The sequence below is a fragment of the Neltuma alba genome, unplaced genomic scaffold (genome assembly GCF_004799145.2).
Source record: "Neltuma alba isolate B1F8T4 unplaced genomic scaffold, ASM479914v2 tig00012843_pilon, whole genome shotgun sequence".
NCBI lineage: Eukaryota > Viridiplantae > Streptophyta > Magnoliopsida > Fabales > Fabaceae > Neltuma > Neltuma alba.
In genome coordinates, this window is record NW_021637231.1 from 496,607 (window position 1) to 523,437 (window position 26,831).

A 26,831-nucleotide genomic window follows, 5' to 3' on the forward strand; every position below is an offset into this window, starting at 1 on the left:
TTAAATGAGCAAAATTTCATGGGTTATGGGCGAGCTAGCGGTAAGGGTTTGTTGCTCACCCCTAATGGATCTGTTTGGATTAGTGACTGAAAAAATAGTTTATTACATTATAGGCTTTGCTAAACATCACACCATCTTCAATGGGTCTTATCTTTAAATTTAAGTCATGTTTGTGCTAATAAAAACCGACCCAAACAGGCACAATGTGTTCGCGAAAGCATTGGTTTTTTTTTGTGTTGGTAGGAAAGGTTGTTGGTATGAATCTTCGAAGGTAAGAACTTTTTGTTACATGGAGCTGCAGAAAATATTGTCCAACAATCTATAAATTGGAGCCAGACTTGGAGAGTTATGATATAATGGAGAATCTTCTCCATTTTTGCTTACTAGGCTATTTATAGAATAAAGATGTTCATTAGAATTGAACAAGAGAGTATCTTGCTTCATACTGGTAGAGTGCTTGGCTGAAGAATATTTCATACTTTGTAGTAATGGCTACTGACCAGAGGAGAAAACAGTTAAGTGATACTAGAATTGCTGGTTATGATTTTAGAGAGCTAGACAGGCATAATAGAAGAAATTTGGAATTGATGCCAAATGATTTAAACAAGAAATCTCACATTTCTATTTAATGGGATGAATCTTTATGTATGTTTTAAAATTAAATATTGTCTTTTCATCTCGGTTGTTGAAGATAAATTTGACATTTTATAAATAATTGTAAGCTTATAATGAGTATTCATAAGGTTATGAATAAATATTACTAAAAAATATGTCATTCTTTTTGCCAGTGTCATCTTTTTTTAAGCTCAATTGAACAGATCATTCATAATAATGCCATTAGAATTATTGCTGCACACTTGTAATAGAACAAACTATTGCTAATGTGACACACTCCTTAGCCGAACTAAACAACCCCAATTTTGTACCCTCTCATAAATAGAACCAAATCAAATTCCATTATCCAGATTGTTAATGACAACCACACTGTCAAATCTGATTCCAAGTTGATAAAAACCAAAATCAAAGATGATGTTGCCATTTTGGTGCACCCATGTCTTAGTAGCATGCTCATTGTCCCTTGGAATCAATGGCTTACCCTAGCTTGATGGCGTTTGAATCTGGGAGGAGAGAACAATGGAGAAGAAATACAAGGAAGTAACACAAAATTTTGAAACCAGATACAAGGAACCAAATGTTACAGCGTAAAATATTTTAATTTTCAATCAAAATAAAATTAATGCGTGGGTCTAATGAATTCAACAGAAGGGAGATGAAGGGAGTGATTTTTGGAGAGCAAGGCTTGGAGGTCAATAAAAAATGAGGAGCATGTGATGGCAATAATAGGAAGAGGAATCACCTAGGGTTGTTCATCCATTTCAAGGTTCATTCCCTTACTAGGATCAGGATCTATCCCCCAGACCAGGGGCGTGACGTTTCCCGCATTTGGAGCAAATGAGAATATGTAGGAAATGGTAATGCTGGCAAATAAATAGCAACCAAACACAACTCGCGTGGGAATAAAATCCTGACTCCTATTTCATATGATAAAATTTTGTAAATCGAGCGGGCGTCAAGTCCTTCTCCCTCTCCTCATCTGACATAACAGATTTTCCTCTGCGCCAAACAGGCTATCAATTTCTCTGCCGGGAAGCTGGGGAAAAGGGTAGGAGGTGAGGATACATTTCAGTCTGTCGAAGCCTGAAAGTAAAGATTCGCTGGAGGATCAACATATTGGTTTGCTTCCAATACGATTCCAACGTTCCAATCCTGTCAAAGCTATCTTCTTGTTCTAGTCCTTTTGGCCACTGCGACAGCGCCCTCAATCCATCTCCTAGTAGTTAGCATCACTTTCCAAGGATACATGCTTTCCGCTGTAATTCCAAACAAACTTAGTTTTCTTTCTTCAGGAATTCGATAATCGATTATTGATTTTATATTATTCACTTGCTGTTGAATGTTCACAAAAGAAACGAAATTCTTGCAGAAAGAAATCAAATTTAAGAGCTGGAGCCTATTTAGAAAAGAAAGGTGGTAGATAGCCATCTGGAGTATCCTCTTAGCCTCTATCAAAAGCCGATTCAGCTTGTTCAGCGGTGAGTTGGCTCGCCATGTTTCATCATATCAAATGCTTACACATTGGGAATTGAAGTGAATTATGAAGTGCCGATCTGTAGCATGCATATGGTCTGGCACTCCCCCACCTCACAGAGTTACCGCCGTCGCCAGTTTCAGTCAACCACCATCCTTCTATACTGGTGGATCCGATGGCTCCATCATCTGGTGGGCCATACCCAACAGCTATTCCAGCCCGGTATTTCCATTCTTTCCCAATGCCTGGCTTTTATTTTCTTATGCACAAATGATGACTTCAAATATCGTGATGTTGCATTTTTGCCTTTCCCATGTTAATTGTTCTCAGACTCGGTTAAGCATAGAGTGCATGGGTTCATCCAATAATATGATGCTTTTAGATACAAACTAGAGCCTCAAGTTCTGCTCTGAGCTAAGAGTGAACTTATCATTGCAGGAAGTTAAAGCAGTGCACCATCCTTCTATACTGGTGGATCCGATGGCTCCATCATCTGGTGGGCCATACCCAACAGCTATTCCAGCCCGGTATTTCCATTCTTTTCCCAATGCCTGGCTTTTATTTTCTTATGCACAAATGATGACTTCAAATATCGTGATGTTGCATTTTTGCCTTTCCCATGTTAATTGTTCTCAGACTCGGTTAAGCATAGAGTGCATGGGTTCATCCAATAATATGATGCTTTTAGATACAAACTAGAGCCTCAAGTTCTGCTCTGAGCTAAGAGTGAACTTATCATTGCAGGAAGTTAAAGCAGTGGGTATATTGTGTGGTCACGCTGCACCGATCACTGATCTTGGAACTTGCAGTCCTACAATAGCAGAAAAAGATACAGGCAGTTCAAGTAATTTAGTAGTCGAATCTACTTCAAGTAATTTTAGTGCATTAATAAGTGCATGTACTGATGGCTTCTTGTGTGTATGGAGTAGAAGCAGTGGTCATTGCCGGTGCAGGAGGAAATTGCCTCCTTGGGTGGGCAGTCCATGCATGATCCGAACACTGCCTTCAAGAGCAAGATATGTTTGTATTGGTTGTTCTTTCATGGACACTGTTCATTTGTCAGACCACTATTCTGTAAATGCTGTGGAAGGAAATGACGGTTTGATTGATAGAGAAACTCAGCCTAGGAAGCCTCCAAAATGTACTATTGTTATTGTTGATACATATTCACTTGCCATTACACAAACCGTCTTTCATGGAAATCTATCTATTGGCCCCATGAAGTTTATGGCTGTAGTCTCAGATGATAATGATAAAGAGAGGCATTCTATATTCGTTGCTGATTCAGTTGGGAAGCAACAAATAGTTTCTGTTTCAAAAGATCCTCATGATCAGGGGGAAAACTTTTAGTTTGAATAAAGATCAATCTCAGTTGGAAAGTTCTGTTTGGGCTGAGGGATTGAGTGGTGGGCAACAAATTATTTCAATTGCAACCCATGGGAATGTTGCTGCTTTAATGTTTAAAGACCACTGCATATTCAGGTTACTGTCTAGTGATACAAAGTTGGGAGAAATTTCCTTTCTGGACAATCTTTCATGTTCTGATGAGCATTCTACTCAAGCGCATGTCATGGGGGCTATGTTTCTTGAAACTTTTGGGGCAAGGACTATGCTGAATGGCCATGAAAAGGGTTGTATGAAATGTAGAATGCTCAGAGATGGTGTATCTTTCACTGACCTGTTTGAGAACTCTGATCAGTTGAAAGGGTTAAATAGTGTAGGGACAGAATCAACTTCCAGTTTGGAATGCTCAAGTAATTACAATACTAACGAGGGACGGATTCTTCTTCATGATCATATCAGAGAGCCTCGTTGCTCCTTATGCTGTTGTATATGGTTTCTTAAGTGGATTAATAGAGGTTGTAAGATTTGATCTGTTTCAGACGATGAGTTTAGATGGTGTGTAAGTTCCAAAACTGAGGAAAAGTCAGTTGCATGCGAACAGTACTTCTCTGGGCACACAGGTGCGGTAGTCTGTTTGGCAGCTCATCAAATGATGGGTAGCTCCAAAGCCCATAGTTTTAGTCACATTTTGGTGTCTGGAAGTGTGGATTGCACAGTTCGTATATGGGATCTCGACACTGGCTGTCTTATTATGGTTATGCATCATCATGTAGCACCAGTGCGCCAAATTATTCTTCCCCCTTCTTTGACTGATCGTCCTTGGAGCAATTGCTTCCTTTCAATTGGAGATGACTCATGTGTTGCTCTCGTTTCTCTTGAAACTTTGCAGGTGGAAAGAATGTTTCCTGGTCACATGAACTATCCTTCAAAAGTTGTGTGGGATGGAGCTAGAGGTTACATTGCTTGTCTCTGCCAAACACATACTGGAACATCTGATACTTCTGTTCTATTATACATATGGGATGTGAAGACTGGTTGCCGTGAGAGGATTCTTCGTGGTACAGCTGCGCATTCTATGTTTGATCATTTTTGTGATAGCATCAGCATGAACTCCATATCTGGCACATTGTTGAACGGAAATACATCAGTTTCTTCATTACTTCTCCCAACTGTTGAAGATGGAAGGTTGTTTAAGCCCTCATCCAGTATTTCAGGGAGCTTGGTCACTTCATCTAGATCATCACCAAGCATTTCAAGTGTGGCTGAGCAGAATGCTTCTCCAACTCATGCAGACAAAGCAAATAAAGATAAAGCATATTCACCTTCTCTCTCCGCCCTCTGGAGTAAGAAGCACCCAATAAAATGCTCTAGCCCATTCCCTGGTATTGTGGCTTTGAGTTTTGATCTTGCATCATTGATGTTCTCTCATCAGAAGCTCCAGTCTTCTGAGCCAGTGAATATCAGTTCAAAGCAGCAGGAAATGCAAAAACGAAATTCCAACCATGAAAGTCAAGAAACATATGAAGTCCTTACTGATACTGTAGAGGGGCGTGAGAAGCTATTTGAAGAATGCTTACTTCGGTTTAGCTTGTCATTTTTGCATTTGTGGGATGTAGACACTGAGCTTGATGATTTACTGATGAGAGATATGAAGCTGAGGAGACCAGAAAATTTTAAAATAGCTGCAGGACTCCAGGGGGATAGAGGGTCTTTGACATTGACATTTCCTGGTCTGAGTGCTGTTCTTGAGGTAATCTGGATGAGTTGTATTGCATGTTAGGACCTATTTTCTTATCCCTCCTTTCAACGTTTTCTGAACATTAAAGCCTAAATTTCAGCTCTGGAAATTATCAGCTGAGTTTTGTGCAATGAGGTCATTGATGATGGTATCCCTTGCTCAACGTTTGATTAGCATGTCTCACTTTGATTCAGCAGCCAGCAGGTATGGTTTGCAGTATGTGATCAAAACAATCAAATCAGTTTGCTTGTAAACTTCTATACTTGAAAATGACTTTAATTTTACTTCGGAGGAAAGCTAAATTGGAAAAATTACTGTAGTTTCTTCTGGAAAGTTACTTTGAATTAAAGCTCAATAATCACATGAAAGGAACCATTGGAAAGCTATCTTGGCCCAAATTCCTTTTAAGGTTTTTCTGAAGTCGGGAACATCTATGTAGTTGTAGATATTTTAATCCGCTGGTTAGCTTGTAGGTTTTGCTAGTGGGTTTTTAGTAACCTTTGTAGCCTAGCTAATGCTTCTAATTTTTTTTTTTTTGCTGCAATCTATATAGATTCTCTGAACAAAGAAGATTTTCCAATGCCCAGATTAGTCTATCACGTGATTTGTTTTTAGTTCTAGATTTAACTATAGGTCCAGAGGTTCAAGTAAACTTGTCAAATAAAAGATTTAGAATCTTCAAGTACGAGAAGTAGGTTATGTTTTATCTGTTTAGATATTATGAAGTTTACAATGATGCTTTCCTGTTGTTCACTATTCTTGATGACTTTCTCTTGTGAATTGAATCTTTGCCGCCAGGCTAATAAAGTTGCCTTGTGATCTTAAATGCATACTCCACCTCCCATCTTAAAGTATTCATTATTTTCGTTACTTTCTCTTTACAAACACTCCAATTTGGAAGAAATTGTGGTTATGTTCGAAAGTATCTTGTGCAGTTCTTTAGCAGCATTCTATACTCGGAATTTCACAGAAAAAATTCCAGATGTGAAGCCACCTTCCTTGCAGGTTGTAATATGTTGAATTGCTTTTCTGCTCTTGTTTATTTTATTATAAAATAATTTCTCTCATGTCCCTATATTATCATTATGGTGGATACCGATGATCTTGGTATGCATTATACTGCTGCAGTCTCCAATAATGCTGAACTTTGTTTGATGACTTTTACTCTCTTACACTGCATATATCTATATAAAGATTTTCCCCCTTAACTTAATTGGTCAAAGGGATGAATTTCTCATAATTTGCTTTTCTATAGAAAGAGACCAATTGAAGAGCTTTTCTAAATGAAATTCAATATTTTATTGCATGGTGAAATACATTTCAACTCATCATATTTTACATTATCATTAATGCACTGGCTTGTGTAATTTGTTCTAATGACTGTTATTGGGTCCAGTTAAAAAGCTTTGTGCCGTTTGCATGGGTCCACCCACAGTCTGTCATTTGATTAGAGACCTAACCATGTCAATATATTGTCCCTTTGGTTTTAATAGCTTTCTTTCCTTCGTCAATTAATCTTATTTTCTTAGTCAATGATTATTTTTTTAGAAAAGTTGTCTGATCTAGTGTTTCATGGCTTATAAAGGTGAAGAGTTGCTAATCCGGGAGTTTAGTTTTGATTTTGTTGAAAGGAAAAATATTTGCATGCTGAGAGCTGCATGCCAATACGGGTTCTTAATTGCTTAAGAAGAGCAGGGAGAGGAACTGTGTTTCTTTTTCATTTTTTTCTTTTTCTTCTTTTAATAGCTAGAGGAAAATTGTTTTAACTAGGATTTTTAAAAGTTATATTTCAATCCCTCTAACATGATGTCTGAAGTATATGTGGATATGACATAATGAACCTGTTTTTTAATATTTTTTCCTCCTTCTGTTCTATACATTTCTTATTTCTCATATAATCCCATCTAATATAAAGCTGAAAAGTAGGGGTAAATTGCTTATGTATGATTACAAATTTATTTATTCACATTAAGAACTTCGAAGTAGCAATTCTGAAAAGTTAGTACCTTGTATGCTTCTTGTTGTAGCTTGGCTTCTGCTTTGAAGCATTTTAATTTTGTTTCATAATCTAATGTAACCAGAATAATCACTTTGAATGTTTTGACTATGGCATTTCTCCTTTTGGATTATTGACTAGGTTTATTTGTTATTAAATTTATGAGTCAGTTGACACTACACTGCACTAGGTGTCTTCAATTTTTGTCCTCTTTTTACAGCTTCTAGTGGCTTTTTGGCAAGCTGAGAGTGAACATGTACGTATGGCTGCACGTTCTTTATTTCACTGCGCAGCCTCTCATGCCATCCCACTACCTCTGTGCAATTTAAACACGACTGAGCAAACCAATATTAACCCTGTGGCTGGAAGCAGAGGTATGGATCAGGGTAAGACGGGACTAAAAGGTGATGAAGAAGTAATCTCCCAAACTGAGGAATCCAATATACTTGCATGGCTAGAATCCTTTGAAGTGCAAGATTGGATTTCTTGTGTTGGGGGAACAAGTCAAGATGCAATGACATCTCACATTATTGTTGCTGCTGCATTGGCAATCTGGTATCCTAGCCTTGTGAAGCCAAGCGTTGCCACATTAGTTGTTCATCCACTGATGAAGTTGGCTATGGCCATGAATGAAAAGTATAGCTCCACTGCTGCTGAGCTTCTTGCGGAGGGCATGGAGAATACATGGAAAGATTGCATTGGGTCTGAGATACCTCGTCTAATTGGGGATATCTTTTTCCAAATAGAATTGAACGGGTCATCCACGAATTTAGTTGCAGAAATTCCTGCTGCATCAGTTTCTATTCAACAGTCTTTGATTGAAATTCTTCTTCCAAGTTTAGCCATGGCTGATATATTTGGTTTTTTGAGTCTGGTTGAAAGTCAAATTTGGTCTACTGCATCTGATTCACCTGTCCACTTAGTATCCCTGATGACTCTCATCAGGGTTATGCGAGGTTCTCCAAGGAACTTGGCTCAATATCTTGACAAGGTTAGTGAAGTTATTCACTGCACCTTATGCTATAGGTTCTCTAATTTTACGAGGATAATGTTCATCTATTTGTTTTTTGTGTGTTTTTTTTTGGTTTGGTTTAAAGTGATTTTCCTATGCAAATATCTTTTTCTCTCTAGTGAAATGAAATATTTTTGTAGAATTATATTGGAAGAATACTTGTATGGAAAGAGAAGTATTGTTGCATCATATTTATTAAAAACGTTCCTATTCTTGGTTATCCCCTAAGCAAAGTTAAGGGATCAAAAATGGCGGTTGGAAGAAATTCAAATTGGGAGAGCTACATCCTATTGGGCTCAATAATGCTCGAAGTTGACCTTAGTAGTGTTGAATATCAAATGATTGTACCCCAAAGAAAAAAAGGAAGAAGGCTGATGGAAAATAGTACTTTATTTCTTTTTGTATGTCATAACATGCCTGTGCCTTTGACTCTATAATTTTTATATTTTATTCTCCCCTTTGATTCTTATTTGCATAATGAACTTGTTATTGTTCTTTGTATTTCTGGTGACTGGTAGTTTGGAGCAGAGGGATTCTCTAATTAGAGAGGCCATGATTGTTTCCATTGTAAAGCATGTTGATGCTCGGTTGTTTTTTTCAGCCCTTGGAGTTTTAATTTTTGGTATTAATTAGGTTAGATGTCATGAAATATAGAAGCATGAACTTCTGTGACAGTGGGACAGATCTGCAGGTTGTCAATTTCATTTTACAAACTATAGATCCAAGCAACTCAGTCATGCGGAAAACTTGCTTCCAAAGTTCAATGACAACTTTAAAGGAGGTTATACGCATATATCCTATGGTTGCTATGAATGATACGTGGACCAGATTGGCAGTTGGGGATGTGATTAGAGAGGTTAATAACCCAAGCATTAGGGTTTATGACATGCAAAGGTATTATAATATGAATTTACCAGTGGAACTCAAATTGTTATATGAGTATGGAGTTGTAATCGCTAGTCTTTCACAGATGTAGCTGCTAACTGTTTGTGGTCTGTCTCACGCATGAACTTGTAGAGAATTGCTGTCAACTTGTGATTTTATCTTATTTATGATAAATCCACTGGTAGAACTATAATTACCATTTGGAAGGGTCAAAATAAAATAGACAGGAAACCAAGGCTTTAGTTCCTCCCTTAATTATATTTAGTTGTTCCCCAATACAGTGCAGCATCATTATCAGCTGTGTTGTTTACTGTTCTGAGTTGAGTTTGGGAACTACACTGGTTCCTACCAGGTGGTTGTAAAAGGCCATTGAATGATATAAATGGAAATTTTTGTGTAATTTAACGGATGGAATTAAATTAATCACGATTTACTGTGTAGCTGACCTAAATCATCATGTGTTTAATTCTTGCTTCTACTCTTTACCGCTGCACGCCTTTGTGTTCCCTTTCATTTATAAAGTTATCTTTTGTCTTTGTTTTTGGCGCAGCGTGACAATGATAAAAGTTTTGGATGCAAGTGGGCCTCCTGGCCTCCCAAGTTTGCTTGCAGCAGCATCAGAAACAATATTCACTGCTATTTCAGCTCTAAGCTTTTCACCTGATGGAGAGGTACCCAGCACCGAAAAATGATTAAAAGAATTTTGAATGCACTGTTTCTTCATTTGATCCAGTTAGCTGGCATTTGTTTATCTCGCCTTGCTATGATAATTTGGAAATTGAGGATGGCTTTTGTGGGCATCTTTTGTTCCTAATTCAGAATCTGAATGCATCAGGATGGATAAACAAACTATAAAGTTCCTAGGCTATCTGATTAAATTTGTGTGCTAATAGGCTGTTGCTGACATCAGACTATGTTACTGTGTTATTGACGATGACAATGTAAGCAATAGTCTTGACAAATGCTTGGCTGGATATAAAACCATTACTAGAATGAATGTTGTTCCTCCCAGCTTTATGCCTCACCCTCTCAATGTATTTGTATTCTGTACGATTACCTAGTTAAGGGGCTTAAGCGTCCCATCGTGCTTCATCAAACTTCATTGACCAAATATATGCTGGATGAATCAATGTGAAACTATATTTCAAACTCATTTAATTTTTGGTTGGAAAGGGTCCTAGGGAGGTATACCTCTATTCTGTTGTCATACTTTTTTTCATCTTTATGTAAACTAGCATATGCTATCCTGTGCAATGTGCGGGTAGATTGTAATTAGGGAATTATACTATTTTTTTATTGAAATTAGTACAACAAACTCACGTAAAGTGGGGAAAGAAATTACATCACAGGCCCAAATACTATTACTTGGAGTGAAAATAGGTGCATAAGTGAAATTATCTGTGCCTCTCCCCAATAACGAAGACTTGAAGAACGGAACCCAAATCAAACCAACAATACAAGACATTAACCCCCCCGGGGGGGGGGGGGTATCTGCCTTTTCTATTTAAAACTTTCTTAATTTTCTTTAACCTTCTTGAATGCTGGTGATGACATTGATTACAGTTCCATTAAACCCCCCCTCCACATAAATGCCCAGTGTTTTCCCTTTTATTTTACTTTATTTTTAATGATTTTATGTGAGTCCATTTGCCCAAGGATTGATGCTTTTTGCAAGAATCTCCAAATATTTTCTCTTCTGAGTGGGAAATCTATATACTGCTCTGTAACATTAGTGCTTTCATAATGTATTACGTCACTTTAGTCACACAAAAGAATGTATTACGTCACTTTCATCTAGAACTTACCCATTTTCAACTGTAGGGGCTGGTTGCCTTTTCTGAACATGGGCTGATGATCAGATGGTGGTCATTGGGATCTGTCTGGTGGGAGAAACTAAGCCGGAACTTTGTTCCTGTCCAGTGCACGAAAGTAATTTTTGTTCCTCCTTGGGAGGGCTTTTCTCCAAATTCATCCAGATCAAGTATAATGGCCAACATTTTGGGAGCTGACGGACAGTCAAACTTGAAGGTAATATTATTTCTTGTCTTTTATTGGCCCAAACTTTTCACATTTCTCGATATTGTCTAATAATGACCAAACTTGGGTTATTTTAATTTTGGATGGTATCGTAGCACATGTGGTTTTAGCAAGCCTGGTATAAGAATTCCCCTGACGATGAGGTTAAATTATTCAGACACAGCATGATAGGAGAATTGAAAGGGAAGATGAATAAATCGAGCAAATTGGTGTCTAAAAGGAAACTGGTTTAAAATTAGGATCAAGCAAACTATTACCTCTGTACCTCTGTTCCTATTTGTATATAGTCTTTAACTAATTCACACAAACTAGGAAAGCTAGTTAAAATTAGTTGATTGTCTTAAAATTACCCCATATTTTCATAAATACCTTTAATTAAATGCAAATTCTAGATCATTTCTCTCAATTCCCCTCTCCATCATACTTACTCAACACTCTTTATGCCGGGGCGCTATTAGAGAAAAAATAGTTTCATATCTTTTACCAAATGACTTATGAATAGGAATATAAAAAGCTTATAGAAGGTTACTTAGGAATGGAAGAAGTATATTAGATTATCTGAAATGCATGAAACCTAAATCACGGAAAGTATCTGCAGCTACCTAGTCAAAATGCCTTGAGATGAAAGCTTTACTAGCTAACATTGTCTTATCGGTGACATAAATCTATACATAAATCTATTTCTCTCTCTCCTGGACACCCCTGACTGTTTTTAATCTTTTGTAGGAGAATGCTAGGGATCCAGGTCATGGGGACAGTTTAAAACAACTGCTTCATAATCTTGACCTCTCTTATCGACTAGAATGGGTTGGTGACCGGAAAGTACTTCTTTCAAGGCATGGCCACGAATTAGGCACTTTCCAGTTGTAAGCATCCTGTAATACTGATTCCGAGAAATTCCAGATGAAAATTCTCAAATTGCAACACAATCTTATGTTAGCTGAGGCTTTATCAGCATGCAACGAGAATCTTCAGCATTCTTGATGCCAATAGAGGACTGCTTGGATTTTGGGTATGAATGGCAGATTATACAGTTCAACAGTGCCTGACTACCCAGAAACAAATCAGACAGGCTTAGTACGCCACGAAACAAGTTTTTCTGGTTTAACTTCAGTAACGGTCGGCTGTTTTTTGCACGGGACAAAGAAAAGACTAGCGGGCGAAAGAGTACAGTTTTATATTGCCAAGCTGAAAAGGCGTGCGGTTTTATGAGTGAACTTTAGATCAGATTTATATACATAACTTCTTTCAGGCAAAAAAGAAAATCATATTTATATTTTTAGTTTTTCGATAAATGTAGGATTAATTTGTTTTAAATTTGAGAAAATTACTGTTGAGGCTATATTTGACACCATATTTTAATTTGGTGTCGGACGAAGCTGGCATTATTTTGATGTTTGCTTAAAGCTTATATCTATCACCTGGAAAAAGGAAAAAAGTTTATCCTCTGGGAAATAAATGTGGTTACTAATAGTACATTACATGGGTGTTCAGCACAAGAATAAAAGCACTTAAAAAAAATACTTTCACATAAATCGAGGCAAAATTTTTCTTATATACTCATATTGAATTCCGTACTTCTACGGTGCTGCAATGACATTGTTTTGTTAGAGAACCACAATTGAAGACTTATAAGAACCCTAATATATTAGGGCCTTTTAAGTTGTAAATATAAATATTTAAGTAATAAATCTACAAACTTCGAGTTGCACGTAAACATGTCATCATTTAACATTAGTATTCCCTCTTGCATTAATAATTTTATGATTAATATAATAAATGTGGTTATACTTATTACCTTGATATATTTGCTGCCCATCATAACGTTTCGATCTAAAAAATTAAGATGAGTTTTTTGTGTAATCAATATTTTATTAATTGATATGTTTTTTGCTATCCCCAAAACTAAGGAGACGACATGGCCGAGAAATTTGTATGCATAATTGAAGTTGGGATGGCCATAGCAAGAAAGTGATGTAGTTTCAGGGATCAGTAAAGCAATGGATGATGATTCTCTCTTGCGTATACCAAGCGAAGAGGACTCTTCAATTTGATGAAAAAGACGAGAATGAAGCATATCCCAAGCTACTGTAATGGAGTTTTATGGGGTAACATCATCATAGGCTTCTATATTGAAGCTTGGCAATTCCTAGGTGGATCCATTCCATGCATTTATCGAACTTCTCATTAATATTCCCAAAATCATCATCAATAACTCAGAATTTCAGGATTATTATCGCAGCATTAACACGTTCAGAGGTTGGCATGTGACGTAGCATGTTCTAAAAGAGGTATTTTCGTAGAACAAGAAAGAAAAATCATAAAGATGCATGTGAACCTCATCTACGTAATTGATGGCACAGGAAATAGCGAGAAGGTCAAAAGTTTGGAAGGCACGCAACCAAACTAACTATGCGGTAATTCCGCTAGTGAGGGGGTTTGGTATATATTACCTTCGGTTTTTAATATAAGACCTAATTATTAGGTTGATTTTAGTCCTAAATATAAGACATATTTTTCATATTTATCAATTTTTTCTACATTATCCATGCGGATACTCCTTTAACCATAATTAAGTAGAAAAGGAAGAGAGGATATTATGAAAAATGATTATAGTGTTTTAGGAAAAACATATCATATTTTTTATAATTAACTAACTTACCTAACTTTTTTAATCTAATTAAATTAGTTAAATATATCTTATGTCAACGATTGGAGGAGTATCTTAGATTGGCCTCTTCACTTTTGGATGTAAAAGATCTTCAGTATTTTTGAATGCTTAATTTTAGTAACTAACTATTTTCTCATACACCATGTCAAAGATAGTTCTGTAGACGGTTTGAAAATAAAAACGTGTTTCTTTACGTGAGCAATATTGACATTCGAAGTCTACTTGATGCTTTGTGTTTTTTCAAATTCTATACAAATTTTGACTGATTTTATACGTATCCTTAATATAAATCTCCCTCTCTCTCTCTCTCTCTCTCTACACGACTACACACACAAATATGTCATTTGTTACCATTAATTAAGCCTATTTTAACTAGCTACAATAATATTTACATCTCACATAAAAAAATCATTACAAGAACTTTGTTGTGTGGTACCTTATTAGTCGATTTCAATTGGTTGGATTTTTATATGACTCATGATTGGATGAATTACCATAAATAAATAAAATTGCTATATGAAAATCATATCATAAATTTAGTGTGCATGTATAATCGGATACTTGAAGGTGCATATGGCCATGCGTTGTATGTGTGTTGACAGTTTAATTACTCGATGGCCGCCGCCGCCGCCGCCGATCATCACCATCATTTGCAATCACCACCTGCCGTTCTCGCTAGCTAATCATCATCGACTATCGCAGATTAATTACCATTGGCCACCCTCGTTAACCATTGCCAACCACCATCATCGGTCATCACCGTTAGTTGCCGCCGTCAACCACCATTAAAAACTTCAAAATTGTTTTTATGTTAAGATAAACAGAGAGATTTTTTTTCTTTTTACTTTATTTTACGAAACCGTTTTTGAAAATAAACAAATAGAGGGGGGGGGGAACCAAACCCCGACCTTTTCGAAGAAAAACTTGTACATAGCCACGAGGAACAATTAATAATGATAAACTTAAACATGAGCATGCCACTTTTCGATTTAGAAATACCACGTGAATCTTTACTCTATCCCTGCTGGTTACTGCCTAACATTTTTTCTCATATTTAATGTTTCTTTAATTTTGAACTGTGACCAAACTCGTCCGAAAAAATAGAGAGAAAAAAAAAAGCGACCAAACTATAACTAACAATAACCAAATTAAGACCATCTTTATTACTATTACTACGAAAGAAATCTACATTATGCAGAAGTCACCCCAAACACGGAACTCAGTGTGACGTTTCCGGAGTGGGTTCCGAAGATTGTGTGCATGAATCGTATTGGAGCTTCACTCCATTACCGCCGCCTTCTCCTGTACTTACTATTACACGTGACGCTATCTCCACTCCATCAACTTCTCACATGCATGCACCTCCATGTCCATTCCAATGTCTATATATACACATAACATTCTCAGCAAGTTTAGCAGAATTAACCTTAAAGTCGCAGACACAGAATCATGGAGTACTATAGGTTGGTCTGGTGTCTGGTGTTGTGTGCCTTGTTTGTTCACATTAATGGAGCAGCCATGTTGGATGAAAGGAATAGAAACTCCTCAGATACCTATGACTATGGAGATGCTATTGGCAAAGCCATTTTGTTTTTCGAAGGACAACGCTCTGGGAAGTTACCCTCCTCCCAGAGAATGAAGTGGAGGGGAGATTCTGCTCTCTCTGATGGCAAACTCGAAAATGTAACATTCCTTTTGTAATTTAGGATTCGTTTTATCATTTTTTTTATGTGCGTGTTTCATTGAATTATGTTTCATGTTAATAGGTGAACTTGGTCGGAGGATACTATGATGCCGGTGACAATGTGAAGTTCGTATGGCCTATGTCTTTCTCAGTCAGCTTATTGAGTTGGGCTGCTATTGAGTACCAGAGTGGTATAGCTTCAGTGAATCAGACCCATTACCTCCAATCTGCTATTCGCTGGGGTTCAGATTTCATACTGCTAGCTCACTCTTCTCCAACTACTCTCTTCACCCAGGTCTCTTTTAATTCTCTAATGTCGTGACTAAATGGCTTTCATGGCATCTTTAACACGTACGCAGGAAGAGTGTTCAATGAATGAGAGAGAATGCAACAAAATAACGCCAATGATCCATGATGCGTACACGAAAGAAATGAGATATATAAATTACGCCTAACACTGCATAAATGAACTGAACTATTTGTGTGTAAATGAAAATTCTATTTATATGCTGCATGAGTTTCTTGTATATTAACATCATATATAACATGTATCTATACGATAGGTGGGAGATGGGAACGCGGATCATCAATGTTGGGAGCGTCCGGAGGACATGGACACACCTAGAACGCTTTACAAGATTGATGCTAATTCTCCCGGAAGTGAAGTTGCAGCTGAATCTGCTGCTGCTCTTTCTGCTGCTTCAATTGTTTTCCAGAAAGTAGATAGCAATTATTCCTCAAGGCTATTGAACCAATCAAAATCAGTAAGCAGCTATTGATCAATCTCTTCAAGTTCATTCATGATTAATGATGAGCACCTTGGGAGAAATATAAACAAAAAAATGAAGTGACTAACTAAAACGGGGAGGGGGATAAGGTTAACTGTGTTCAAAAGGTAGAAAGGATAATCAAGTTCACATGAAAACTCTTAGATTTGGGAGTCATGATTCATGAAGTTTGTCATGGTTGTGTTGATTCCCACATTTGTGGTTTTGAGCTTTTCATGGGAATGATGATGCCAAATAAATATGCAACCGAGACATCGTACTAAAATAGAGAATCATTCCCATAAATTTAAGCCTTGACTTTGGCAACCAAACGGCCCAGAATCTAACCCTTTTTAATTACAATGTTTTTCAGCTGTTTGATTTTGCGGACAAATACAGAGGTTCATACTCACAATCTTGCCCTTTTTACTGTTCGTACTCAGGCTACCAGGTACGTAAATAAAAAATACAGAACATAAAGTTCAACCAGTGCAATCATGGTATTTTCGAGACATAATGGTGCATCGATAATTTATATTAGAGGGCATGTTTTATGATTATTGTCTACTGAATTGTTTACAAGGATGAACTATTGTGGGCTGCCTCTTGGCTATACAAGGCCAGTGGAGAAAGCAAGTACATGGACTACATATTAAGCAACCAAGGTTCGAGCCAGGTGGCATCTGAGTTCAGTTGGGATAACAAATTTGTTGGAGCTCAGACATTACTAGCACACGTATACTACTTACGATATATAACTTCTCATATATTTCAATATCAAATTCAGAAAAATCATTTTTATATGCAATTTCTTCTTCCAATATTTCCAGGAATTCTATGGCGAGAAGAAGGATCAGTTGGCCCAGTTTAGGAGTAACCTAGAGTCATTTATCTGCTCAGTAATGCCAGGAAGTAACTCTCAGCAGATAAAGACCACGCCTGGTAATGAATTTAACATTAATTATTTATATTTTAGAAGGTACTGGCGGAACTGAAGTGTGAGCTGTGTTATTATTGTTCACAGGTGGGCTTCTATATGTAAGGGACAGTAGTAACTTACAATATGTTACAAGCTTGACCACGGTGCTTTTTACATTCTCCAACATCCTCAAAAGCAATCATATTGATGGGATCCAATGTGGCTCCACGCATTTTACAGCCTCCCAAATTACAGCCTTTGCAAAGACACAGGTGAGATTTGTTGACTCTATAATTAGTTATCTTCGTTGGCTCTACATGAAGTGATATGTTGTAACCTTTTTGTTAGAAAAGAAAATAGAAGAATTTTACACATGGTTTGAGAAAGAGTTGGAATTGGAATTGATTCATCTGCTCTTAAAAAAAGTGTAACAGTTCAATAATATATTGAATGATTTTTCAAAAGCAACATGTGTATAAATAATGATTCGAAACAAAGAAGAATAATACTACCTCCGGTCCTTAATATAAGACTTTATTTGATTTTATTTTGGTCCTAAATATAAGATCCCAATCCACTTTATCTCTTATATTTATATATTTTTTTTCAAAGTACTCCTTATAACAATAACAGTTCTAGCCAATACACTTGATTAGCAAGGATGTTTTAGGTAAGACAATACTTATTTAGAACAAATAACTAACTCAACTTACTTTTTTAGTTTTTTCAAATTAGTCAACTAGCTCTTATAATTAGGACAAGAGGTAGTATTATGTTTCCAGAGGATCAAAGAAATGGTCTGCTTTTGTTGATCACTGTGTGGAACTAATGTATTGACTATATGAAGGTCATAATCTTGTCATAACGCAACAAATAATAATGTTTGATGTAGAGACATGTTATAATTAACTTATATATATATGGCTTATAAATAACGTGGCCGACAGGTGGACTACATACTAGGAAACAATCCAATGAAGATGTCGTACATGGTGGGATTTGGGAGCAAGTATCCAAGGCACATTCATCACAGAGGATCGTCCATCCCTTCAATTAAAGATCATCCAGCCAAGGTGGGTTGTAATGATGGCCAATCCGACTATTACTCTTCCACAAATCCGAATCCCAACATTCTCGTGGGTGCCATTGTTGGAGGCCCCGATTCCAATGACCAATTTAATGATGTCCGATCCGACTATTCTCACTCCGAACCTACCACTTACATGAATGCTGCTTTTGTGTCTTCCCTCGCTGCTTTGCTCCCTGCACAGAATAGCAACTCCGCACATTATTAATTGACCACAACAAGAATGCCACCGAGGCTATGGCTTAATTAGATTTAGTCTATTTACAACATCATCACTGTGATTGTATAATTCCATACATCTACGGTACGTCATTAATTTAAGTCGATATCTTATACTTGTAATAATCATCCCTCTTCACATACATATAAATAATGGAGTCTCAGTCAGTTGTTTAATTAGTATTTAAATCATTTGCGAGAAGAAATGCTTGTGCTTGATTGATCATCAAGCTAATTAGTGTTGTGTACGTTGGTGCTGAATTGGTGGTATTTTTGACTCCAGTTCCAGTGCTTGGCTATGTTATTCAAGATGCACAACTTTTCAGAATACTATTGAACGCATTTTCTTACTGTAGAACTCGGTTTCACATGAAAGGAAGTGAGCAAAAATCTAATTGAGGTCCATATAAATGATATGGAAATAGTTCTTGGAGATGGATATACTGTTCCCGTAATCATGGAATATATATTAATACACGTTTGGAACAGCTTATAAGTAGTTTATAAGAACCTTTTCAATAATAATTTACGGAATACGAGGCAAGTATATGAGAAGAGTTTTATCTCAACTTACGTAAGACGTGCTTATAAAGAATTTCTACTGCTATCCTAAACAGACACATAATAGATTACAGATGTCACTTTCCCTTTCAGTTGGAAGGCTTGCGGTTGGGGAGTCGATGCGGATAGAGGGCCCATTTTCATTTCGTCATTGTATGAAAAGAAACTCCCACTTGTGAAAACCCCACTTGCTAACGAAGTTTTCAGAATCGACGTTTCATTCTAATCCACATAAAATCGTGGGTTTTTTAAATAAACTTTTTGCACCCAAAACTCTTGAAAAAGTACAAAACATTATTTATATATACAACCCCATAAAATTAATCATAGCTATCAAATGGTTAAGTTAAAATTGCTGAATTATTAGGAACCGTGGACGTTACGGAAAGGATATAACTAATCAAATGCGATAGCCAGATCAAATTTTAATCTGTCTGTAGCCATGCGTGATTATATTATTATAATATTTAATCATGGAATGATTAGTTAAAGTCATTTCTTTTTATGGCAATGTTGTTGGCATTTGAGAAACCCCGAGTATATATAAAATGTAAACGTTAACTTGTTTTCTGTAATTTACTGTACCACAAGAAATAGTACCGCTTGTATTTGAATCTTCCAATTATCGGATTGAAGTTAAGAAAAATAAAGTAATACTACATACACAAGACCAGATAAATGGCAAGAAAATGAATTGAAATTATAAAGGGGTGGACGGGGAGTTATATTACAAGAAAAATGGTAGCTTTAATTAGGGGTAGTTGGGGGTCAAGGAGCCCCATTGACTACGTCTCAGGATTGGCCGTAAAGGTAACCATCTAATGCAAATTCTTGGCTAAGCCCGTCAAGTTCGTCTATACTTGGAAACCAATCACCATTGGTTAATATATTCTGATCTGTGACAATCTGACCAATGTCAGCATCTTTGTTCAAGCGCTGGCTTGACCCACTGGACACAATTGGCTCATCTTCTTCAATGGAGTCTTCCAAAGGAGAAGACGTGTGTTGTGTAGTTTCAGGTGGAATATTGGAGTGCCTAGTTTTGCGAGAGGAGCGAGGTGGGTGATGATCACTGTGTTCTGCAGTATAAGTCACTATGAAAACTTCAGGATCCAAATGGCTCCTTTCCACTTGTTTCCTCGCCAAGCATCCTTTGGAGCTGCTGCATCTGTAATAGCTTCTGGGATATGGCGATCCCTTGATCGGTTTCTGCCCGTATTTACGCCATGCCCATGCGTCGCATAATCCATCTGCTCTCACCTGCTTCACTATTCTCTTGTTCTGGTTCTTCTTGCTGAAATCAAACCAGAAAATAAACATAAACAGTTAGTTAATCCCTTTCAAAACCGATGTGCATGTATTAACATGTCATATGAGTTAAGTCTATTGGGTTATAGAATGAAATATTTAATAATCTACCTGAACATATTCTCACCTTCTTCTGCTTGGAGATTCGTGCAAATCTTGTGCTTCCTCTGATGGTTTGACTTGTTTAGGGATGGGTACGGAAGTCGTTGTGATTGTTTGTGTTGAAAGAGGCTGTAAAACAGGATAGAAAGGCTTGTAAAGCTCTCCCAATTCATCAAGCACCATCGTGGTATCTGAGAATTCTGGAAAAGTACTGCGGAAAGGATCATCGTGAACTTGTAATTCAGAACAGAAATGAGGAAAATTAGGATGTGTGATATCTATGATCGTCGTTGTTTCTGGGGCTTCACCGGTGTGCCCTCTCACAACAGCTTGCAAATCCCAGTCCATCCAGCACGCAAGTTCATCCACGGAGGAAATAGCAGAAACAGGCGTAGGCTTTTGCTGACTCTGATGTGAGAGTCAGATCTTCATTATACAAAAGGAGCTTAGAGTTGAAGAGAAATGCGAATCGATGTTAGGTTATATATATTAAAAACAAGAAGGATAAGCTTTGAACCCGAAATAGTGGATTTGAATCTCTGTTCTTTGATTCAAAGTCCAAAATTTAAACCGCATTCCCACATGAGTTGACAAATGATAAAAGTCAAAGGGGGGTGCAAGTGGGCACCGATATTTTCAGAAATCGGTGCGTGAGTGAATAAGACAATGATGAATTGAATCTAGCCATTCAGAAAGTTACAATTGGTATACTTTTTGAGGACTTGAACTCAGAGGGTGTTTGGATTGCTCAATAATCATTTTTAAAAAGCATTTTTTCACAAGTTGAGACAAACTCTTCTATATATTTACTTCGTATACCGTAAAAATACTCTTAAAACTATGATTTTGTTTTTGTCTAAACACCTTAGGAAAAAGTCTAACCCACACTTGGGGTTGAGTGTGGCTTATTAAACTATATTATAGTAAATGAACTGGAAAAGTTGACATTATTTTAAGTTCCATGAATACAATATAGTTAACGAAGTGACTCTTAAAACTAGAAAGCAGAAAAAGACACTGTTGGATGATTGTGGGGTTAGGGTCAGTCATGACACATCACGCCTATTTGGCTCTCGGCAGCATCCCAGCCATTACTTCCACGTTTAGGGTTAGCTTCATAACTAGCTCTATGGTCCATATTCTGGGTAACAATATAATTATCAAACTTTGACTGACCCTCTTCCATTGCTCGAATCAAAGTCAAAAACTCAAACTTTGAGACGAGAAGAATTTAAGTTCATCTGAGTAGTACTGCGAAATTTTGCGCAATTCTGAGAATTTTAACAAACACGCTACTTCAGGATCACAATGGTGTGCTAATTCAAGTGAAGCAGTCGACATTATATTAGTTTGATATGGTCATACCCAGAAATATTAAGATCCCTTACATACATAAAAATGCTGGGTATGAGGGAGGGATAAATACGTCATACGTGGCCCGTGACTGTTCGAGATGGAAAAACGAACAGAAACGTATAGCAAGGGGAAGCTTGAAATATTGTTTCGTGAAACGCAAGGAAACAAAATGGACTTTTGGGACCAAGGGACCAATCATTACGATCAAAACGTTAGAAATCCAATATGTATTCTCCCCCCGGGGGGGGGGGGTAATAAGTCAGGGTCTGGAAAACCGGGGACGAATTCGAGGATTGAAACTTTTGGCCCATAATATACGGGGCACCGGCACGTATGCCGCACGGATCTTTTCTGCGTGTAAGGAGGTATATGCAGTTGTTTCTGGGAATTGGTTCAAAGTTTTTGTCTATATTCGTTTTTTCAATTCTTTGTGCTGGAAACAGCCTCTCTTGCAAGTATGAAATAATAGTAAAAAAGAAAATAGCAACTTCCTACACGAAAACGACTTCAGTGTAAGATATGATGGAGTAGATGATGATTGTTCACGTTGATTTATTATATTTCCTAGTTTTGCAAGTTGCAGTTCTGTAGACGGAAAGTTGGTGGGCTTCTCTCTATTGATTTCTTTCTTTTCTTACCCTTCCATCAAACTAGATTTATAGCTGGTGTGTGTGTATGAGAATAAGGAGAGAAAATCTCACATCAAATAAAGCCTGATTAAAATAAAAAAACATATAAATAATCTATAAATTTCATACTTTGACTTAAGATATTGAAAGTATATATGCCTTTTGATGATTTTATTTAATTAATACTATACCTTATTAGTAGTTTATACTCAAATCAAAGTTATGTGTACAGATGTACTTCTTTGATCCTATTTATAAGAAAAAGAGAGAATGTTTCTTTTATTTCTACTTATAAGTCATTTAATTAAAATTTTAGTATGAACATACTATAAATAAGGTATATATATATTTTTTAAAGTGTATCTTTTAAATAGAGATAAAGTTAAAAAATTGTTGTGTTTTAATAAAAAATTAATTCAGTTTAAGATTTTTTAAAATCATTTTATTTATGACTTGTGGATATAATAGCGTTTCTATCACAATAATTACATACAGTTTACTTTGGATTCTAATCAATAATATATCAATTAATGTGATCAATCAATCATCAATCATATTATACAAAAGTTATGGATATGCAAATAGATTCGTTTACTCAACTGAGTACGAGGTCTTTTTTTTGGCCAGATGAGGTCTTTGATTTAAAATCAAAGATAGTACTACTTCCGGTCCTTATTATAAGACCTAGTTAACTAATTTAGAAAGATTAAGAAAGTTAGTTAAATTAATTATTTATTATAAATAGATGTTATTTTTTCTAAAATATCCTTATTAATCATGTATATTAGTTAAAATTACCATTTGATGAAACTTTTAATATGTGTAGTTACTACAAGGACTCCTTTGAAAAAAAATAAATAATTATTAAAGACAAAGTGTATCAAAATATTATATTTAAAACTAAATTGAAAGTCAAACAAACTCTTGTATTAAAAAATAGAGGTAGTATTAACTAGACTAATAGCCATACATTTTATGAAGAGTTGTACAAGCCCCCTATGATTTTTATTTTTAATAACCAAATAGCCAATACTTATATATTTGTCTAGATATATTAATTTTTTTCTTCTAATGTTATACATAAGATACCTCGTTCAATTTCAAATTCATGATCAGTAATATTTTCTCCACGAATAAAAAAATCAATTAGTTATAAAAATTACTTTGGTGGAGATGCGTACGGGAGGAGTCTCTGCTCAAAAGAATAAACGTCGTCGTTTAGATGCCTTAACTACTACCGCGGTCGCTTTACACATTACATTTGTGGCTTTTCGCGCCAATTACATTATGATCGCAGAGTTCAGAATTCTGTGAAAACGGAAAGTATGGAAGATCTTCGGAGCTCGACGTTGAGGTTCTTCTCCGATCAAGAGCTCTGCTACGCGGATATCCTCTCTCCTGCTCAGGTAATAATCTTCGTCACCTATCATTAGTGCTATTTGTTTTTTTTTAACCTTTTTAAGAGGTACAAATGAGTGAATGACCGAGTTCCGGTTGATCCAGGCCCTAGCAAGAATCGAAGTATCAGTGCTCAATTTTCTCAAAATATTGAATGCGTCTAATCCTGCTATCTCAGATTTGCCTCTGGTAATACGGTCACTATGCCTTCTTGGCGAAGTTGTTTCTATCCTTGTCGATGCTCCGATCAGTGTCTCAATTTTTAATCATATGAAACTGTTTATTCTCTTGGTTTTTTGAATTGGAAATGGAGTGAAAAATTACAATATGGCTCAATACATACACACCTTATCCAAGTTTCCACTTAAGGATTTGGAAGTTATGTTTCCTTAAATTCCGTGTTTTCTTGTTCATAGTTCTCTTGCTTCCTCTCTCTTGATGCCAACGCTTGCTTCCTCACTAGCCAAACAAATATATCGCTAATGTTAGCACAGTCTTCTGAATGGCTGAAACAAATGGACAGATCGAGAGAAAGCCGAGTAATAGCAGAGCAAGTCATGGCGTGTTGACAGAATTATCATCAATATTCCTCTCCCATTCCGTTTCTACAAGGTCTTTGATGAGATCTAACGCAGTAAGGGCCTTCGTTAGGGGTACGATATCTACTTTTCCTTCGATCCGGTTTTCTTTTGGAAAACTTCTTATATCGATTAAGTATTGATGTGTTTTATAAATTTTCTACTGATTACTGTCTTTATAGTGTGGAAGGTAATGGAAATGTGCTATCAGATATTGCTTCAGGAAAAGCGTGTAACCCAGAGGGAGCTTTACTACAAGTTGCTTTGTGATTCGCCAGATCTTTTCCCCTCTCAAACGGATGTCAACAGGTCAATCCAAGGTAATCAATCACTAAATTGAATTTTTGATTCAAGATCCAATCTCTCGATCTTTTTACAGTTGGAAATGTTTGCATGAATATGCCCCAAGCAGATGTTGTAGCATTGCTTCGGTGCAGCCGATACAGTCTTGGAATCATGGCATCGAGTCGAGGACTCATAGCAGGCCGCCTGATTTTGCAGGTATCATATGATATAGCCACCCGTTCGCTTACGAATTTGTGTTTTCCACGTTAGAGTGAAATAAGGCTATTATACAGTAAGTGATGGAAGGTTTTGCGTCAATGTTCGATGCCACCGCAAAAGCTATTCGCTGGCTCCATATTTTCGTTATATATTTATACTGTGTAGGAACCAGGCAAAGAGACTGTGGATTGCTCTGTATCTGGATCTTCAGGACATGCGATTTCCGGTGACCTGAATTTGTTACAGAACTTGGTTTTAAAGACGGATGCACGGTACCTTATAGTTGTAGAGAAGGTAAGTTTCTGATAGGCACTTCGCTTAATTCACATTCCTCATAAAAAGTTTTCCATGGAAAAATAGTCTATTTTACTGTAATACTTATAGTTGGTTTGTTTCTGTTCAGCATGCGATATTTCAGCGGCTTGCAGAGGATCGTATTTTTCATCAAATTCCAAGCATTCTTGTCACTGCCAAAGGTTACCCGGATATCGCTACTAGGTACCGCAGATGCTTTTATCGTAATGCACCGATACGACCACTCAAGTTAGCTACTGCATTAGCGCCTAAAATTCTGTAGTTCAAATACAGATTTCTTCTTCATCGACTCAGCCTAGCTTTTCCTGATTTGCCAATTCTAGCTTTGGTAGACTGGTATGATTGCTTCTTTTTTATCCTGAGGATCGGAATTACGGATATTGTTTAGAGGTTATAATGAAAGACGACTTTCTCCCAACACCCCTTCCTCTTTTCCTATGTTTGCTGCTTATTGCCATCTCCATGCCCCTCATGAATTGTGAAAGGAATCCGGCTGGATTAGCCATTCTATGCACCTTCAAATTTGGGAGCGTAGGAATGGGCCTAGAGGCGTACAGATATGGTAACATGAGGTTCCTTTGCCGCAATGCATTCTTGCCGTTGTATGGTGTAATGAGACTGCTTAATTATTTATTTTTGTTCACGGAACTCTGTTTATTTGCATATATAGCTTGCAACGTGAAGTGGTTGGGATTGCGAGCGAATGATTTACACATGCTGCCTGAACAATCTCTGGTTCCATTTAAGCCAAAGGACTTGCAAATTGCTAAAAGCTTGATGTCCTCAGAAATCTTGCAGGTAAATTGTCCAGCAGCTAATGTCACTCGTCGTATGTCACTGGTTATCCTCATAAAGGGTCTGAGGAAACATTCTCGGACTACTTAAAAACCATAAATGGGCTTCATCGAGATGAAAACGGTGAAACGTAAGCTTCTCATTACCCAAGGGGGAGTGGTCCATTTACAAAGCTTTTTTTTGTTTTGGTATGCCCATTTACAAAGCCATGTTCAGCAGGTGAATTACAGGGAAGAATTGGCTTTAATGGTTCAGCGCGGCAGGAGAGCCGAAATCGAGGCCTTGCACTTTCATGGATACGACTTTTTGGGGAAGTACCTGGCCAAAAAGATAGTACAGTCTGATTATATATGATTGTACTGTACCTGAATCTCATGTTGATAACCAAAAAAGACAAGACAAAAACATAGGAAATGAAATACTCCTTTTAGTTCTTAATATAACATCTAATTGTTGAATTGATCAATTTAAGATATATTTTTCATATTTATTAATTTTTCTTAAATTAATCTTATTGATACTACATCAACCATAATCAAGTAGACGAGAGAGGATATCAAAAATTATAATTTTATTAAAAATATATATATTCCTCTAGTCCTTAATATAGGACATAATTATTGAGTTAGTTTTGATTCTAAATATAAGACTCATTTCTCATATTTATCAATTTTCTCTAAATTACCCCTATGAATACTCTTTCAATCATGATCAAGTAAAAGAAGAAGAGGATGTATTAAAAAAAATGATTATGATATTTTAGAAAAAACATATCATATTTCTTGTAATTAACTAATATACCTAACTTTTTTAATCTAATCAAATTAATTAAATAGA

The 26,831-nt window shown here is 36.6% G+C and overlaps 4 protein-coding genes across 5 annotated transcripts; 3 read left to right on the top strand and 1 right to left on the bottom strand.

The window, feature by feature from the left end:
- The first annotated feature begins 1,500 nt into the window (after positions 1-1,500).
- On the top strand, positions 1,501-12,556 carry LOC114731733 (uncharacterized). The gene is given in 14 exon segments (XM_028918976.1): positions 1,501-1,873; positions 1,985-2,240; positions 2,546-2,616; positions 2,834-3,436; positions 3,438-3,752; positions 3,811-3,985; positions 3,988-5,183; positions 5,272-5,375; positions 6,107-6,176; positions 7,388-8,158; positions 8,871-9,073; positions 9,615-9,735; positions 10,886-11,092; positions 11,828-12,556. Coding segments are annotated over 13 exon segments (4,065 nt in total). The 5' UTR covers positions 1,501-1,873; positions 1,985-2,155; the 3' UTR covers positions 11,972-12,556.
- Positions 12,557-15,221: 2,665 nt separating this feature from the next.
- LOC114731734 (endoglucanase-like) lies at positions 15,222-18,437 on the top strand. The gene is made up of 8 exons (XM_028918977.1): positions 15,222-15,455; positions 15,539-15,751; positions 16,020-16,220; positions 16,597-16,674; positions 16,807-16,959; positions 17,054-17,165; positions 17,248-17,414; positions 18,090-18,437. Exons 1-8 carry the CDS (start codon positions 15,222-15,224, stop codon positions 18,435-18,437), a joined length of 1,506 nt encoding a protein of 501 aa, XP_028774810.1.
- A 1,247-nt stretch (positions 18,438-19,684) lies between these two features.
- On the bottom strand, positions 19,685-20,866 carry LOC114731765 (probable WRKY transcription factor 29). 2 transcript variants are annotated; one of them, XM_028919021.1, is made up of 2 exons: positions 20,445-20,866; positions 19,685-20,303 (listed from the first exon to the last, which is right to left on the bottom strand). In XM_028919021.1, the coding sequence occupies exons 1-2, from the start codon at positions 20,765-20,767 to the stop codon at positions 19,802-19,804; spliced, it is 825 nt and encodes a 274-aa protein (XP_028774854.1). In that variant the 5' UTR covers positions 20,768-20,866; the 3' UTR covers positions 19,685-19,801. The 2 variants fall into 2 exon arrangements, with proteins under 2 accessions (XP_028774854.1, XP_028774855.1); XM_028919022.1 differs by having other exon boundaries at positions 20,429-20,727.
- Positions 20,867-23,726: 2,860 nt separating this feature from the next.
- Positions 23,727-26,395, top strand: LOC114731719 (meiotic recombination protein SPO11-2). The gene is made up of 11 exons (XM_028918960.1): positions 23,727-23,810; positions 23,908-23,991; positions 24,326-24,455; positions 24,563-24,700; positions 24,793-24,881; positions 25,050-25,178; positions 25,288-25,382; positions 25,473-25,535; positions 25,685-25,761; positions 25,870-25,997; positions 26,214-26,395. Exons 1-11 carry the CDS (start codon positions 23,730-23,732, stop codon positions 26,346-26,348), a joined length of 1,149 nt encoding a protein of 382 aa, XP_028774793.1. The 5' UTR covers positions 23,727-23,729; the 3' UTR covers positions 26,349-26,395.
- The last annotated feature ends 436 nt before the right edge of the window (positions 26,396-26,831 follow it).